General features: G+C 43.0%; 1 protein-coding gene across 1 annotated transcript in view; it reads right to left on the bottom strand.

Annotated features, from left to right (window-relative positions):
* The window catches only part of LOC124620158 (vesicular glutamate transporter 1), a 210,413-nt gene extending 193,721 nt beyond the window's left edge, over positions 1–16,692 (bottom strand). Inside the window, exons 1-2 of the mRNA XM_047146828.1 lie at positions 16,559–16,692; positions 4,376–4,435 (exon numbers count right to left, since the gene is read on the bottom strand). Of these exons, the coding sequence (XP_047002784.1) occupies positions 4,376–4,435; positions 16,559–16,692 (194 nt within the window). The remainder of the gene's footprint in view (positions 1–4,375; positions 4,436–16,558) is intronic.
* Between the last annotated feature and the right edge of the window lie 2,453 nt (positions 16,693–19,145).

Here is a 19,145-nt window from a genome sequence, read left to right as displayed (position 1 = left end):
ATGAGAGTCGCTTCTGCCTTGGTGCCAATGATGGTCGTATGCGTGTTTGGCGCCGTGCAGGTGAGCGCCACAATCAGGACTGCATACGATCGAGGCACACAGGACCAACACCCGGCATCATGGTGTGGGGAGCGATCTCCTACACTGGCCGTACACCACTGGTGATCGTCGAGGGGACACTGAATAGTGCACGGTACATCCAAACTGTCATCGAACCCATCGTTCTACCAATCCTAGACCGGCAAGGGAACTTGCTGTTCCAACAGGACAATGCACGTCCGCATGTATCCCGTGCCACCCAACGTGCTCTAGAAGGTGTAAGTCAACTACCCTGGCCAGCAAGATCTCCGGATCTGTCCCCCATTGAGTATATTTGGGACTGGATGAAGCGTCGTCTCACGCGGTCTGCACGTCCAGCACGAACGCTGGTCCAACTGAGGCGCCAGGTGGAAATGGCATGGCAAGCCGTTCCACAGGACTACATCCAGCATCTCTACGATCGTCTTCATGGGAGAAAAGCAGCCTGCATTGCTGCGAAAGGCGGATATACACTGTACTAGTGCCGACATTGTGCATGCTCTGTTGCCTGTGTCTATGTGCCTGTGGTTCTGTCAGTGTGATCATGTGATGTATCTGACCCCAGGAATGTGTCAATAAAGTTTCCCCTTCCTGGGACAATGAATTCACGGTGTTCTTATTTCAATTTCCAGGAGTGTAATATTCGTAAGGATGTTTCAACATGGGTCAATACTTGTTACCTCAGAACCGCTTGTGCTATTAATCTGTAAAAGTAATCATTTAATGTACTCCTGTTGCAACAATAAATTTTTAGTGGACTGGAAACCTCTAAAAGGGTGTATTAACTTTTTTTCCCTACAGTGTCTATTCAATGGAATATATCCCAGCGTGAACAACCAATAAGCACAGAATGTTTTCCATACCACTTAACCACGTAGGTAAATTCTGTATTTACATCTATATGGCTACTGTGCGAATCGAACTTAAGTGTTTGGCGGCTGGTTCGTAGAACTATCAATTTCTTCTCCGTTCCGCTCTCGAATCGCACTTGGGAAAACTAAATACCTACATTATGTGGAAATTAGCAAAAATAAATTGACTTTCGGAGGAGAAATTTGGTGGCTAAAATTTCGTAAGAAATTCTCGCCGCAACGAAAGAATCCTTTCTTTTAATCATTGCCCCCTTATCTCGTTTACTGCGTCTGCGGCACTCTCTCTTCTATTTCGCGATGGTACAAATTATGTAGAATTGTCGGAAAACATTTATTTACACGCAACACATATGAAAGACAAACTTATTATGGAGAGTACCAACTAAAACATGCTCTGTGGTCCGTTTGGATTTCGTATGCGTTGTGTAACGTGTAAAAGTTTGCATAAATTTACGTAAAATACCTACGCCGTAAAGTGGTGTGACAGGAATTCTATGGTCGTCACATACCCAAACATTGACATATTTCACTGAATCGATATAAATGTGATCTATATGCCAGATATATGTGGTGATCGAACGAGTATCTCACATCGAACATATATGATCAATAATGTGCAGCCTGAGGAACTTTCACATAGTTAAATTTGCAAATGATGTCTTGACAAGAGACATAAGTTTCATGAAAGAAAGAGCAGTGAGCACGGGGACTAGAGTCGCGACAGCAGCATTCAGCTGGAGGGAACTGGTGCCTGTGAATGAATGCTGATGGCAGCTTTCTGGCTCGTCTCCTGAGGCGAAACTAAAGAGCGATCGATGAGCGACGGGTGGGGTGGGCCACCGGCCCCAGCGCAAGAAGAGGGTGCATCGTCATTAAGGCGGCAGATGGGGGCGGATATTGGCCATCGTCAGGGATGCCGGGCCGGGGAGACTGGGCTCAAGGGCGGCTTTTAAAGCACTTGTGGCACCCTATCAGTTTCCATTAGAATGCGCTTTCCTCGAGTCCGCACCAGAGTCAACGGGTTGCCGCTCCTGATAACTGCTGACTGCGAACTCTCCAAACAGTATCAGGGCTACTCTTCACCCAATTTGCAGAGACGAAAGTTATGTGCAGAAGTTTGGTGCAAATGTCCGTTTCTCGTCACCATTCGACCGACACCTAACACAACCCATAAACGTGTCGCAAAAGGTTACTATTTAAATGCCTTGAATGACATACACGATAAGTCATAGCACTAAACGAGAATGACTGTCCTAAGAATATGCCGACAACAGCATTACAACAAGCGTTTTGTTATGCAGATGATATATCTCCAGCAACACAATCCTACCGAGAAGATAATCTAGATACACTGAACAGATGCTATAAACATACTCTATCCCAAAACTGCTAAAACTAAGGCGTCTGTATTTTACTCAAGAAAAAAGATTTCATACTTAAAATTAATCATCAGTTTTTATGGGCTTCAACATCCTAAATATCTTTGCGTAACACTAGATCGCAGCATAATCGACTGACAAGGGGAGGCCGCCAATTGTGAAATTCAGATTCGATTCATACTGCGCACAATAAAAGCTCATAGCCAGAGGTGTAATGTGGCAAAGCACCAAGATGCACTTCTCAGCAGTTGTCGAGAAAATCGACAGTTAAAAGAAACCGCTGCGGTAAAATACTCTCTACGACTAATAATTTTCTACAGCGTCGTGGCGCAGCGGGAAGCGCTCGGGTTCGTAATCCGAAGGTCGCCGCATCGAATCTCGCGCCATGTAATTTTTTTTATTATTAGTTTTTTGAAATTCAAATATATATATATATATATATATATATATATATATATATATATATATATATATATAAAACTATTAATGAATTGCTTATGCATGTTGGTGAAGGTGGATCGCTCTCCAATTGTACCGCCTCCATTTTTCTGTTTGTTTAACAAGGTGTACCAAAGCTCTCCCGCCCGCACTGATTTTCGACGATGTTACAAGTTGCGCTATGGACCGCATGTACCTTCTTTCGAAGTTAGCAGGCAACTACGCTGTTATGCGGCGGCTCGTTTCGACCCATTCAACATCTGTCCTTCAAGTGTAACGAGCGAATAACGGAGTTTATATTTCGTACCTGCCACAGCAAATTTGTGTTCGTGGGGTCTCTATTCTAATTCGAATGTTTGACTTACGCTATACGTATTCGTTTCGGGATACCGTTTCTACGTCTTCCGTTAACTATACGTGGTTAACATTATGAAGACAATTAAAAACATTTGTGAAATACAACTTTGTTTGCGGAAAACATAATGATGTTCGAAGTCGTCAGTTTTTCCACGACAAACGACTTATTATATGCATAATTGTTGCAACAGATTGCCGGGAATTATATATATATATATATATATATATATATATATATATATATATATATATATGTGTGTGTGTGTGTGTGTGTGTGTGTGTGTGTGTGTATACACACATTTGAATTACAAAAAACAAATACTAAAAAAAGGGTTGCATGGCGCGAGATTCTATCCGACGACCTTCGGATTACGAACCCGAGCGCTTACCGCTGCGCTACGACGCTGTAGAAAATAATTAGTCGTAGAGAGTATTTCACCGCAGCGGTTTCTTTTAACTGTCGATTTTCTCGACAACGGCTGAGAAGTGCATCTTGGTGCTTTGCCACATTACACCTCTGGCCATGAGCTTTTATTATGCGCAGTATGAATCGAATCTGAATTTCACAATTGGCGGCCTCCCCTTGTGAGTACTCAATTGCTGAATACTGTGCTCCTGTGCGTGGCAGAAGAAATCATGGCAGCAAGACTGATGTCCAGGTTAACGACAAAGTGAGAATTTTCGCTGGAACGCCAAAATCTAGACCAGTTACCTTGTGGACAGAAACTGTGGTAAGGTAAAGAATGGACCAGTTCCTAACAAGTTTCCAGTCAACGAAGTTGCAAAAATACTGGATGCAAAGCGCCCCATTATAAATAAGAGATCATATACGGCTTTGCGACTGTGGTGCGATGGAGCAAGCAGCAGACCACTTTATTCTTGAATGCAAAGTAAGAAGATTAAAGGAGACTGGAAAGATTTTATGAATGACTCTCCAGACGCTGTTGCGCGGTTAACCTCCCTGGACATAGGCCTTGACGGAACTATGAAAGTAATTACATCTGTAGATGTTCACTCACAACAGAGCTATACTAATTTGTTAATATTGCGATATGTTCGTTTCATACCTAACTTTTGCATTTTGCACCTCACACAGATTTCTGTAGTTTTGCCACGTGTTAAATAAATAAAGTTAAAAATAATGCTTAACGTTAAAGTACGTACTCATCGTTTAGTTATTTGCATACTCAGATACTACTCGATGTACCTCACAGATGGTTTCATGACGTAAAATATTTTGTAGGAACTTACCCCATGTTCATGTGTTTCAGGTTCTTGGAAGGCATTTCGAATTCTTCATACCGGATGTTTCTGAAACAAAAGAAACGGACAAAGAGATTAATTTTCTTGTTTGTCTGTGCAGAACATACACTGATAAACGAAAACATTATGACCACTGATCACCGCGAAGGTAGATCCCACTTGGTGGCGTTGCGGGCATATGACACGGTAACAGAAGAATGTAACCGCACCTAACACGGACGGGGATCACCCTAGCGAAGATATGGGCTGCAAATGGGGGAAATACATTGAGATAGGCAATTTTGACGAAGGTGCAGATTATTATTACCTAGAGCTTGTGAACGAGTATCTCGAACACGGCAAAGTTGGTCGAATGCACACGTGCTACTATCCTGAACATTTACGGAAAGAGATAGGACAGTGAAACTACCACTAGGCGCTATGCAGGGCGGTCCATTGATAGTGACCGGGCCAAATATCTCACGTAATAAGTATCAAACGAAAAAACTACAAAGAACGAAACTCGTCTAGCTTGAAGGGGGAAACCAGATGGCGCTATGGTTGGCCCATAGATGGCGCTGCCATAGGTCAAACGAATATCAACAGCGTTTTTTAAAAATAGGACCCCCATTTTTTTTACATATACGTGCAGTACGTAAAGAAATATGAATGGTTTAGTTGGACCACTTTTTTAGATTTGTGATAGATGGCGGTGTAATAGTCACAAACGTATAAGTACGTGGTATCACGCAACATTCCGCCAGTGCGGACGGTATTTGCTTCGTGATATGTTACCCGTGTTAAAATGGACCATTTACCAATTGCGGAAAAGGTCGATATCGTGTTGATGTATGGCTATTGTGATCAAAATGCCCAACGGGCGTGTGCTATGTATGCTGCTCGGTATCCTGGATGACATCGTCCAAGTGCCCGGACCGTTTTCCGGATAGTTACGTTATTTAAGGAAACAGGAAGTGTTCAGCCACATGTGAAACGTCAACCACGACCTGCAACAAATGATGATGCCCAATTAGGTGTTTTAGCTGCCGTCGCGGCTAATCCGCACATCAGTAGCAGACAAATTGCGCGATAATCGGGAATCTCAAAAACGCCAGTGTTGAGAATGCTACATCAACATCGACTGCACTCGTACCATATTTCTATGCACCAGGAATTGCATGGCGACGACTTTGAACGTCGTGTACAGTTCTGGCACTGGGCACAAGAGAAATTGCGGGACGATGACAGATTTTTTGCAAGCGTTCTATTTAGCGCCGAAGCGTCATTCACCAACAGCGGTAACGTAAACCGGCATAATATGCACTATTGGACAACGGAAAATCCTTGATGGCTGCGACAAGTGGAACATCAGCGACCCTGGTGGGTTAATGTATGCTGCGGGATTGTGGGAGGAAGGATAATTGGCCCCTATTTTATAGATGGCAATGTAAACAGTGCAATGTATGCTGATTTCCGACGTAATTTTCTACCGATGTTACTACATTATATTTCACTGCATGACAGAATGGCGATGTACTTCCAACATGATCTGTGTCCGGCAGATAGCTCGCGTGCGGTTGAAGCGGTATTGAATAGCATATTTCGTGACAGGTGGATTGGTCGTCGCACCATACCATAGCCCGCACGTTCGCCGGATCTGACGTCCCCGGATTTCTTTCTGTGGGGAAAGTTGAATGATATTTGGTATCGTGATACACCGACAACGCCTGACAACATGCGTCAGCGCAATGTCAATGCATATGCGAACATTACGGAAGGCGAACTACTCACTGTTGAGAGGAATGTCGTTGCACGTATTGCCAAACTCATTGAGGTTGACGGACATCATTTTGAGCATTTATTGCATTAATGTGGTATTTACAGGTAATCACGCTGTAATGGCATGTGTCCTCAGAAATGATAAGTTCACAAATATACATGTATCACATTGGAACAACCGAAATAAAATGTTCAAACGTACCTACGTTCTGTATTTTAATTTAAAAAAAGCTACCTGTTACCCGCTGTTCGTCTAAAACTGTGAGTCATATGTTTGTGACTATTACAGCGAAATCTATCACAAAGCCAAACAAGTGGTGTAACTAAAACATTCATAGTTCTTTAATTACTACACGAATATGTAATGAAAATGGGGGTTCCCATTTAAAATAAAACGCAGTTGATATCCGTTGACCTATGGCAGCGCCATCTAGCGGGCCAACCATAGCGCCATGTGGTTTCCCCCTTCAAGCTAGACAAGTTTCATTCTTTCTATTTTTTCGTTTGACGCTTATTTCGTGAGATATTTGGCCCATGTCACGATCAATGGACCACCCTGTATAGTTGGACGTCCAAGTCTCTTCACAGTCGTTGAGTTCGGAAGCTTGTTTTCAGTTTAAAGTAGGATTGATGGTGGTCTATGGCATCTCTGCTGAAAGAACACCATGTTGGTGCACGCACAAGCGTTTCAGAGCACACCGTTCATCGTACATTGTTCAACATGGAGCCCAGCAGCAGACCACCACTACGTGACCCAACGACATCGTAAATTACGATTTCAGTGGGCATGTCACGATCGGGACTCGAACGTCGATCAATGGAAATGTGTCAGTTCTTCCGGTGACTCACATTTTTACATTTTTGCTACACTGTGTCGATGGTCTCTCCATAAATGCCGTCATCTAGGTGAACGGCGGCTCGAAACGTGCAGCGCGCTACGGACGCAGGCTGGTGGAACAGCGTTATGGCATGGGAGACATTCCCATCCGCTTGCATAGGACCTGAGGTAGAAATCGAAGACTCGCTGACAACTAAGAACACTTGCTAGAAAGATAGCGAGGCAAAAGATGAAATTTAACGACTTCTCTCTCGTACACCAACCAACCTAGACATGCTTATTCGATGGTTATCTACACCCATGTAAGGGGAGGTGTCCCTTATTCATCCCTACAACAAATTGTCTGAAAAACGAAAACGAGAAGATAGAAAGTCATATATTTCGCATGCATGTTGCATACACAGCCCTTCTGTCCGTTTTACAATAAATTCGGCGAGATCATAGCAATGACACCCAACCGTTGTATATAATTTTCTAAAACAAAAAAAAATCACCAGCAAAAAATGAGAGTAAAAACCTCATCTTAACTTGTTTGTCTCGATTATTGAATTGGTAATTGTTGTGAATATGAATGTTTTGATAGCTCATCTGCTCTTTATCTGGTGTGGGAATGTCACTTACCTATCGCAGTCTTCTGCTGGGTAGGAAATGAATTGATATATTCGTATAATGTTAACTATGACCAATTTCAGTTAAGACGTACAAATTGTAACACGTTTCCCTACACCTCCTCCCGTTCTCTCCAACATCAAAATATCAACGTGAGTGAACGAGAAAGTGTCTAGCACGACGCATAATTTTGGAAGACGCAAAGACTCTGGAAAATAATGCATTCACCTTTAGTTCATGCAAAGAGTCTACAGAACATTACTCGTTTCTAAAAAAGTTCTGTGCCACAAAGCTCTGATTGTATTATTGACTAAACTTGAATGTTGTTGTGACTGTCACTAATTTATCTAGAAACACTTAAAACATTTGATTCGCCATTAATATCTATTTCGAAGATTTTTACTTGTCAGCTTGTTTTCACATTATCTCTGTGGAATCACTGAGGATTTTTGCACCACAATTTATTATTGCATTTCCAGGAACAACAACGTAGAAATTGCTCGAGGCGTTTCAGAGATAATGGAATGTACAATCACACACACACACACACACACACACACACACACACACACACACACACATACAGTTGCTAATAAAAGACCAGCTCGTTAAAGCAGCTTCATTTATCATCTACATACTATAGGCATAAATTGCAAAAAACTGAACTCCGGTTTCTGTATGAGAATAGCAGATTTCGAAGAGTATTACGCTGTTGTTGCAAGAATTTGAATGACGAGCGCCAGGCAGTTTACTTCGTTTCACACGGAAGTTAGTATCACCTAGACAAGCGTTACGTGAAGTTTCATCCACAGTTGACGGAAATCTGCGTGCTTGAGGGAAGGATATGTGATTAGAAATGTATTTCTCTTTATGGTAATCAGTTGAACACAGTGTAACCGTTGTCTAAGTAGATCAGGTTTGTCATTAGGAATTACTAGCATCGTTGTTCTTGTCAGGGTACGATTTTGGCCTATTTATTCAATACTTGTCTACCGGTAGTCAAAGTAGAAAAGAATGAAGATGTGAACTCTATGATTTGAATGTACACGTCCTATCCCATTTGAGTCTTATGCCCTGATTTGTACCCCTTTATTATGTATTTATGACTGGATGGTGTGTGTGTGTGTGTGTGTGTGTGTGTGTGTGTGTGTGTGTGTGTCGTTTGCATGGAGACAGGCTTAGTGCAGGTGTAGTCCCTACATCACAAGCTACATTTTACTGATTTGCAGCTTAGGTTTGAGTACTGTTAATGGGTTATCTAACAGGATAATAATTTTATGGTTAAGGTGTTATGTTCTTCTTATCATATTCGACAGTACCCACCGCTGGCAGCGGTTGCCCAGATATGTTTCGCAAGCAGAAGACAGAGAGATAGAGAAAGTGTGTGATGATATTGAACAGGTAATTCTGTACGTAATGGCATATGAAAGTTAATAATCAAAGGGTATTAGAACTAGATTGTAAGGGAAGGAATATAAAGAAGGGGGTCCAACATTAGTAAGAATTTGAGAGAGGACTGGAAGACTTGGGATAAAATGAGCAGAAGAGATATACACGATTCTATGGGAATTTCTAAAACCAATAATAAAGCAGCAACCAAACTCCTAATTCAGTTGGTGTGTACAATCTATGAGACTGGCAGCATCTCATTAGACTTTCGAAAACATACCATTCATACAATTCCGAATTTAGAAAGGAAGAAATATCGGTCTATCGAACGGTCATATTAACAGCTCATGCATCCAGGCTGCTGACAAGAATGCTGTAATACACAGAAGAACGGAAAAGACAAGTAAGGATCTGTTAGGCAATGATCAGTGTGGCTCTAGGAAAGGTAAAGGTACCAGAGAGGTAGTTCCGTTGCTGCGCTTAGAAATGGAAGGAAGAATGAAGAAATATAAAGACACGTTCATAGGATACGTCGACCTAGAAAAAGCGTTTGACAGAGTAAAATGCTGCAAGATGTTCGAAATTATGAGAAAAATAAGAGTAAGCTTCAGCGAAAAGTGGCTAATATAAAATAAGTACAAGAATCATGACGGGAGATCAAGACTTCATGACCGAGAACGAAGTACATTGTTTAAAAAGGCTGAAAGAAAGGGATGCGGTATTTGCCTCTACAGTTCAGTCTGCAGACCGAAGAGTCCGCCTGCTTAGCTGGGTGGTAACGTGCTCGCCTCCCGTGCAAGCGGGCCGGGGTTCAATTCCCGGTCTGGTTGGAGATTTTCTCCATTCGGGGACTGGATGTTGCGTTGTCTTCATCATTTCATTCTCATCATCGGCACGCAAGTCGCCCAATGTAGCGTCGACTGAAATAAGACTTGCACTTGGCGGTAGAACTTCCGCGGGTGGGGCCTCCCGGCCAAGAATGCCATACGCTCATTTCCATTTCTTTTTTTGTACCTCGAGAAAGCAATGACGAAGGAGTGGTATTATGATTCAGGGTGAAAGGATATAAATGATAATAGTTGCTGATGACGTCGGTATCGTCAGTGAACTTGACGAAGATTTACAGGATCTGCCGGATGGGATGAACTGTTTAATGAGTGCAGAGAATGGATTAAGAGCAAACGGAAAAATAGACAAAAGCAATGAGAAGTAGTAGAAACGTGAGTAGCAAGAAACTTAACAAAACTTAACAAGTAGACAAAGTGAACCCATGAGCAGCGAAGCAAGGGAGACATGTAAAGCCGACCATCACTGGCAAACAGCGCATCCCTGGGCAGGAGAAGTCTGCTGGTATCAAACGTAGACCTTAATTTGAGGAAGAAATTACTGAGAACGTACGTCTGGAGACACAATTATATGGTAGTGGACCATGGATAGTGGGAAAACATGAACAGAAGAGAATCGAAGCGTTTAAGTTGCAGTGCGACAAAAGACTGTGGAAAATCTGATGGAATGGAAAGATAAGGAATGAGGAGGTACTCCGCATAATCAGCGAAGAAACCAACATGTGGAAAACTTTCAAGAAAACGGGACGCGATAATAGGATATGTGTTAAGCCATCGGGAAATAACATCCATTGCACTGGAAGGAACTGTAGGGCCTAAAAACGGTAGGGAAACGCAGATACCAGAATACATCCAGCAAATGCAACTCTGAAATGAAGAAGTTGGCACAGGAGATGAATTTGTAGCGGTCCACATCTAACCGGTCAGAAGTAAGAATCAAAAAAATAAAGAGGTATTTTTTACGAATAATTAAGTCTAAATTACTAAGTTCTTCCTTTACATTTATTACGTTATTGTCATGTTTCAACTATTGCCATCATGAAGCACTATTGCTGCTCATTACGGGCCTAAGGAGACTAGATGCGTAAGGTCATTAGTATGCTATTCACCCTCCACGATGAAATCAGTGTACCCCACCTGTCTGCGTCTAGAGTAAATTCTGTGTGCAAGTGAGTAAATTAAGATGCAGCTAAACATAGAACCCGTGAAACAAAAGTCTGCGCTGAACCACCGTTCTGGACACATGACTAGCAGAGAGATTGATTTTATGTTTTGATCCAGAAGCAGGTAAATGATACCTTTTATACGGTTGTGATCAAGTTTTTATAGTAACATTTTATTCTTATAATTTCCTATGTATCGGGTTTACCTAATTATAGCATGCAATCTACCGTAAGTCATCATCGCTCGTCAGCGGCGTGTTGATGACGAATTCATTTCACCATACGTGATATCTGTGTTAGTTCCTAGTTACTAGTAACACTTGACGAAGTACTACTTGTTAATAAACTACCATCGCAGTGCTGATACGCGACTTTGCCGTTCATAAAATAGCGGAAAAATGTAATGGGCTTCCCACATAAAAATTTTACTTCTGCTTTTAGTATGATGATTAATGCTTTATATGTGGACCATGTTTCTTACTGTGGATTTCATGATAACGTGGTACCTGGTTTATCCGGAGTAGATGGGACCGTAGGTCATCGAGATTACAAAAAATCCGGAAATTAAGAAAGAGATTTATGTGGTATCTGTTAAATGCCAAAAAACCCTCACGTTATATGTGTTTTCACGCAGCATAAAAATTGTCACTCATATACTACCCGGTTACTGGAAAATAGTCACAGTGAATTTTATTGTCTGAGACAATCAGTATCTTTCTTTTCAGCCAGATTGTTATGTCGTTTACTCATAGCACGATTACACAGTGTTTCGCAAGCGTTATCTCAGCTGAAGTAATTTATGTGTTGCGTGCCAAATAAACCATTGTTTTGCGGCGTTTGTATGTGTCATATTGACGTAAGATTGAGCGTCAGCTCCTTCAGCTAATCCATCATTAGTATGTCATTGTCTGCAGACGAAAAAGGTGATCATTTCATCAGATCATATCGTCATTTACATCTTTAACACTTACTTCTGAGAATCCTGGAATAGATCGAAGTATTTTATACAGAACCGCCCTCTATTTGTGGGATGGAAACCCAGTTTAAATGAAGTAACTGAATTTATTAAAATTTGTGGGAGCAAGGTCTGATGTTGAATTCTATTCCACTGTATTCATCCCATTGTCATTTGTTTGTATGATCTCATTGCTTTGGGATATGGTCCTAATCTTTATTGGTGTTTGATAGCGTCTATGAAAAGCCAGTTATTACCCGTTTCCTGAAGTTTTTCTAGTTTTCAGATCCACTCCCTTCTAAGTCACATATTTCAACAGTCCTACTGAATCTTTGCACGCTGTGGTCATTAGGCATGTTAAGGGACCATTTTTCTTGAAATAAGTGTTTCGAAAACGTTTGATTGCTTGTGTGGGCATTCAGATTACTGTAGCCATCAAAATTTGTATTCATTTTTATAATTTTTTTTTTATCTAAATTGACCCGAAAATGTTCACAGGCGTTACATATTTTTCCACGTCCTACGAACTCCCCTGAATAGTCAACGATTCAGGCTTTACAAGAGATAATGTGAAAGAGTACCAGACCTCCCCACCTTGAATAAAACAGCTTGTTTGATAAATTTTATGTCTCTTTGTCTCTGTATTATGTTCGTAGCACACCTTCGCTGCGCTATTCAAATTAGGGGGTTAGATAAAATGTGTACTGTTAGGGACAGACGACATTGCATGCATGCTCGGCAGACGAGTGTGGTATTCGAGAAACCAGTAAACTACTAATCCCTCTTATGGTATCACTTTTTAATTCAAGCAAAGAATTGTGACAGACTTGTACTTCACATACACAAATTATTTTAAAAACTTCACTAACCAGAGATTTCCTTTTGCATGTTGAGATGCTGATTACACGATTTTTCACTCGTTTTTAACAAGAAAATGCTACAATTCTTCACTTGTCTCGTGGGGACTTACTCACTCCCTTGTCTGCAGTTACGTCATGTGGAAGCATAATGTAAGTTTTTGAGCTGTAGCCTTCTTAGTCAATAATAATTACATCTAATTGTTATAGATTTCATTTATGTAGTAGCGTTTTATTTAGTAGAACTATCTGAAATACCGTATTTCCATATTTTTAGTCAATCGAAAGTGTTAATCAATATTTTTACGGGAGGAATACTTCAACAGGTGGCAACGATACTGTTGAATGACGAAATCATTTCAGATACGTGTTGGCTCTGTCGCTAACCATTCTCGCATTACAAAAAGACCACATCTTTGTCATAAATAAAGTCCATTTCTACAGTGTAAGAATTTTATTGAAGTTTTACTATCAAAACACACTGAACAACGTCGGAAGCCATAAACAACCCATTTGCCCTGATCATCCACAGATTATCGAACAAAATAAAGGTGAATGGAAATAAAAATCTCATTTTTAAATCATAATATAATGAAAAGTTTCCAACGGAGCTCTTCAGAAAAGGTGTAGGAATGGGAACTACTCTCATTGATGTTGGAATGTGCTATCATGTGGTGACAAAGCACACACGTCTCTTTTTAATTATTCGCATTTTTCATGTTGCTTTCCTTCTTGTAACTTTCTTTAACAAGAAGCCATATGTCAATTGACGACAGCGACCCCGATTCTTATTTCGAATACAGGGTGAAAGAAAGTGGCGAAAAGGGCGTCTACTTAGGGTATGACGTTGTAGGACATTCAAACTTGTAGAAGATAAAACTGGAGAAGGGAGTAGAAGGCCTTAACTTGGCAGTGTCTATCCGGATTTATATAAATAAAAAACGAATGACCGCTTGTAAGTGTTACTACGCCAAACATTTTCGAGAACAACGTGTTGATGAGAAATGAGTACGCGGACAAAGCCTGGCGCAAAAAGTTGGTACCTAAATACATGGTGCTCTGAAATTAGCGTTAAAAACTTCTAGGATTTGCAAAGGAAAGTGAATACGTAATATTTTGAATAGGAACGTCATCCAACGACGCTACAGAGAGCAAATCGCTTAGGTTACGGCGCCTGTAAATGTATGTATACACATGGTGGTTCCGTGATGATGTTACACGCTTTCAAGGGTGATGGAGGCAGATAAATGTATCAATATGAGGTAATAGCCCTGCTACGAAAGCGAACGAGTCGAAAGCTACAAACGAAAATCATTCTGATACCTCTGACTGTGAAATACCTGTATCGCTACTACTGGGCATTAATATTGCTACACCAAGAAGAAATGCAGATGATAAACGTGTATTCATTGGACAAATATATTATACTAGAACTGACATGTGGTTACATTTTCGCGCAGTATTAGTGCATACATCCTGAGAAATCAGTACCCAGAACAACGACCTCTGGCAGTAATAACGGCCTAGATACGCCTGGGCATTGAATCAAACAGAGCTTGGTTGGCGTGTACAGGTACAGCTGCCCATGCAGCTTCAACACGATACCACAGTTCATCAAGAGTAGTGACAGGCGTATTGAGACGAGCCAGTTGCTCGGCCACCATTGACCAGACGTTTTCAATTGGTGAGAGATCTGGAGAATGTGCTGGCCAGGGCAGCAGTCGAACATTTTCTGTATCCAGAAAGGCCCGTACAGGACCAGCAACATGCAGTCGTGCATTATCCTGTTGAAATGTAGGGTTTCGCAGGTATCTGATAAAGGGTGGAGCCATGGGTCGTAATACATCTGAAGTATAACGTCCACTGTTCAAAGCGCCGCCAATGCGAACAAGAGGTGACCGAGACGTGTAACCAATGGCACCCCATACCATCACGCCGGGTGATACGCCAGTATGGCGATGACGAATCCACGCTTCCAATGGGCGTTCACCGCGATGTCGCCAAACACGGATGCGACCGTCATGATGCTGTAAACAGAACCTGAACTCATCCGAAAAAATGATGTTTTGCCATTCGTGCACCCATGTTCGTCATTGAGTACACCATCGCAGGCGCTCCTGTATGTGATACAGCGCAAAGGGTAACCGCAGCCACGGTCTCCGAGCTGATAGTCCATGCTGCTGCAAACGTCGTCGAACTGTTCGTGCAGATGGTTGTTGTCTTGCTAAAGTCCCCATCTGTTGACTCAGGGATTGAGACGTGGCTGCGCGATCCGTTACAGCCATCCGGATAAGATACCTGTCATCTCGACTGCTAGTGATACGAGGCAGTTGGGATCCAGCACGGCGTTCCGTTTTACCTTCCTGAACCCACCGGTTCCATATTCTGCTAACAGTCATTGAATCTCGACCAACGCGAGCAGGAATGTCGCGATACGATAAACCGCAATCGCGATAGGCTACAATTCGACCTTTATCAAAGTCGGAAAAGTGATGGTACGCAATTCTCCTCCATACACGAGGCATCACAACAACGTTTCACCAGGCATCGCCGGTCAACTGCTGTTTGTGTATGAGAAATAGGTTGGAAACTTTCCTCATGTAGCCACCGGCGACAACCTTGTGTGAATGCTCTGAAAAGCTAATCATTTACATATCACAGCATCTTCTTCCTGTCGGTTAAATTTCGCGTCTGTAGCACGTCATCTTCGTGGTGTAGCGATTTTAATGACCAGTATTGTATTTTTGCTTCCTGAGGAGCTATGAGCACTTCCTCATCTTCAATTCTTTGAAACACATCCCCTCTGTTGAACAAGTGTTAATAGCTCTTTAGGTATGCATTTTAGAGCCCATGTTTACCAGACATTTCTTCTTGTTCTGGCCCACACTACCGCCTCTGAAAGTTACCTACCCCACAGCCTTAGAAACAACAGTACTGCCCCATGTCTTCCAGTGCCAGAGGTGTCAGAACGGTATTCGCTTACAACTTTCGACCCGTTCGTTTCCTGCCCGCATCTCGTGGTCGTGCGGTAGCGTTCTCACTTCCCACGCCCGGGTTCCCGGGTGCGATTCCCGGCGGGGTCAGGGATTTTCTCTGCCTCGTGATGGCTGGGTGTTGTGTGATGTCCTTAGGTTAGTTAGGTTTAAGTAGTTCTAAGTTCTAGGGGTCTGATGACCATAGATGTTAAGTCCCATAGTGCTCAGAGCCATTTGAACCGTTCGTTTCCTTACCTCAAACTGATCTATTTACCCTTCTCCATCACCTTTGTAAGTTTGAAACATTATCACGATACCAACCTTTTCTGGACATGGGTTCCAGTTTCAAATATTATGTGCTCACTGCGCTGTACAGATCCTAGAAGTCTGCAACGGGAATTTCCGAACGCGCTGCAAATGTATGGCGGAAAAGTTCGAAACGCTGGCGCCGACAACCTAGAGTTGGGTTGGGGGACTGAGGCGAGTGTGTACCGCGCCTGTGACTACGGGAGCCGCCGGGTGGCCGGTCCGCCAGCGGCAACACGTGTAGGCTAATGGAGGCACGGCGCGGCTCTGATGGAGCACTCTGATTGCGACGGATACCGTCCCTCATAAGCGGATCATAATTGTAGAGTCGTTGTCAGCAGTGAGGGGAGGCCGCTCTGTCACCGAGGGGGAGGCGAGGGGACGGGCCGGGATATTAATGGGTCTGTTGCCGCCCCGCAGCGGTTCGCGCTAAACTGCGCAGCACGCACCGGCGCCAGCGCCGCCCGGCTGCCTACGGCTCAATCCAGCAGTTATGAATGTTGCGCCGCGACGCTCCCCCCACCCCACAGCCGAGTGCATTATGAGCCGGCACGTCCGCTCCCCCGTGCGTCAGGGGGGCGGTGGCAGCGGCGGAGGCAGCGTGTCGCATGCCGGTTGTCACGAATTAAGCATCGCGTCATGCGCCGGGCCATCCTAATTCACTACCCTCTATCTCCCTACTTTCCCTTCACCTACATCTACAGGATGTTCCAGAAGGACAAAAAGCAAAAAAACTCTAGTAAGTCCGGGCTCTAGAATGCGTACCTTAAAGCTCCTTTTACACAGTCGACTTTCTTCTCCCGAATGAAAACTTGGGGTAATTCAGTCTACTGCAGTGCACCTGGTATTTTACTCCTGTGCTGAGTGATAACTTCGACAATTTCGTATACCAAGGTAAAGGACACCAACAGTCAGGTCCTAGAGGATGGGCTGGGAAACTTATTGAACATTGCTTGTTACTTAACACTCGTTATAACACTGAACATCAAAATTCTTTATTAACATTTTGCAAGGCCCCAAGCATTACTGTCTCTTTTCTTTAGAAGCAACAAACTTTAAGGAATACAGTTATTTTACTCCAGCTTCACTTTAATAATTAACCATGTTTCAAGATTTTCCCGTCATAAGAAGTTAGTATATCAAACACGAATAAGAAACGTCCTGGCAGATTAAAACTGTGTGCCGGACCGAGGCTCGAACTCGGGATCTTTGCCTTTCGAGCCTCGGTCCGGCATACAGTTTTAATCTGCCAACAAGTTTCATATCAGCGCACACTCCGCTGCAGAGTGAAAATCTAATTCTGGAAACACGAATAAATTAAAACTCGTCAGGCTGACGTTGAATATGGCGCAAGCCCACAGGAAGCACAAAAGGCTCAGTGGTAGATCTCTGGCACGAGTCCCCGGCCCCAACGAGACAAGCAAAGTAGTCATGAAACTACAAAGCACGCAGCAAATCCCTCTTAGACTATATAAGGACACAACAATAATCTTTTGATCCGCCTCAAAGATACCACACTCAAGGCAAATAAAAATTCAGGTGCGGCATAATTAAAGCATTAAACATTGACAGTTACTAAAACCACGTTAACAAATGTAAAAGTAAGCCTCAGAAAAATATCTCCACTAGCTGCAAGGACACAACCAAAAACCTTCGAACCACCCATATGGTACCACCCTTTAGGCAAATACGAAGGTGAGCCAGAGAAATTGAGAAACGATTAAAGTATTAAACATAGGAAATATTAAAACCCTCTTAACAAATGCAAAAAAATGGCTCTGAGCACTATGGGACTCAACTGCTGAGGTCATTAGTCCCCTAGAACTTAGAACTAGTTAAACCTAACTAACCTATGGACATCACAAACATCCATGCCCAAGGCAGGATTCGAACCTGCGGTCTTGCGGTTCCAGACTGCAGCGCCTTTAACCGCACGGCCACTTCGGCCGGCTAACAAATGCAAAACTAGCCTCCAGGAAATAACCTATACAAGCCACAAGTACATTAACCGTCTATATAGGAATGGTTCTAGGCTAACCATATAGTCTAAACCAATTTTAAGCGCTTCAGTTGGCTATAGAAAACCGCTGATGGAACTATTCATCCAGAAACGTAGCAAATGTTAAAATATTCGGGGCATTAAACGGAGTCTACTACTGGCCGTTCTACAGGTGGCTGTGGTATCTTAAAACACAGTGGTTACCAAAAGACATAGCGGACCTTTCTTCTTAATGCAACACAGTTGTAAGATAAGATCCCACTTAGAGCAGAGCCCAGTCCTCTAGGCCTTAAAAATCAAAACACAAGTCACAGGCACCCAAAAAAACTCTAATGGGTAAACCAATTGCCCTGCGGGAGAGACCGAGCGAGGTGGCGCAGTGGTTAGACACTGGACTCGCATTCGGAAGGACGACGGTTCAATCCCGCGTCCGGCCATCCTGATTTAGGTTTTCCGTGATTTCCCTAAATCACTCCAGGCAAATGCCGGGATGGTTCCTCTGAAAGGGCACGGCCGACTTCCTTCCCCATCCTTCCCTATTCCGATGAGACCGATGACCACGCTGTCTGGTCTCCTTCCCCAAACCAACCAACCAACCCTGCGGGAGAGAGCTGAGCACGTGTTGGCGGTTCGTTTTGTAAAGAACCAACCGGTCACCGTGCGACCATTTGATTAGTACGAGGTCTGTTCGGAAAGTAAGGTGCGATCGGGCGTGAAATGGAAACCACAGTGCACATCCGATGAAGCTTTGGACAGATGTATTGGGCAGTGTCTCTAGTACTCCCGCTGATCGGTTCACGTCACTCTTCTCAGTTCTGGGAACACAGTGATGACGAAAGTATGCATAGTAAATAGTGTCTCCCGCCAAGTATGACGCCCTGGTGAGTGATTCCAACTGATGTCATGCAGCCCGCATAACACAACTGTCACGCATTTCCTTCTTTATGACAGTTCTCGTACGCACGCTGTAGGGCAATGAAGATGCTCCTGTGCAGTTTTCGATTGGGAAGTGTTTGATCACCCATAATTAAGCCCGTAATGAAGGAAATATTTTGGCACAGACA

This window comes from Schistocerca americana, chromosome 6 (assembly GCF_021461395.2).
Source record: "Schistocerca americana isolate TAMUIC-IGC-003095 chromosome 6, iqSchAmer2.1, whole genome shotgun sequence".
Classification (NCBI taxonomy): Eukaryota; Metazoa; Arthropoda; class Insecta; order Orthoptera; family Acrididae; genus Schistocerca; species Schistocerca americana.
Note: the sequence above shows the minus strand (reverse complement) of the source record. Positions and strands in the feature narration are given on the sequence as shown.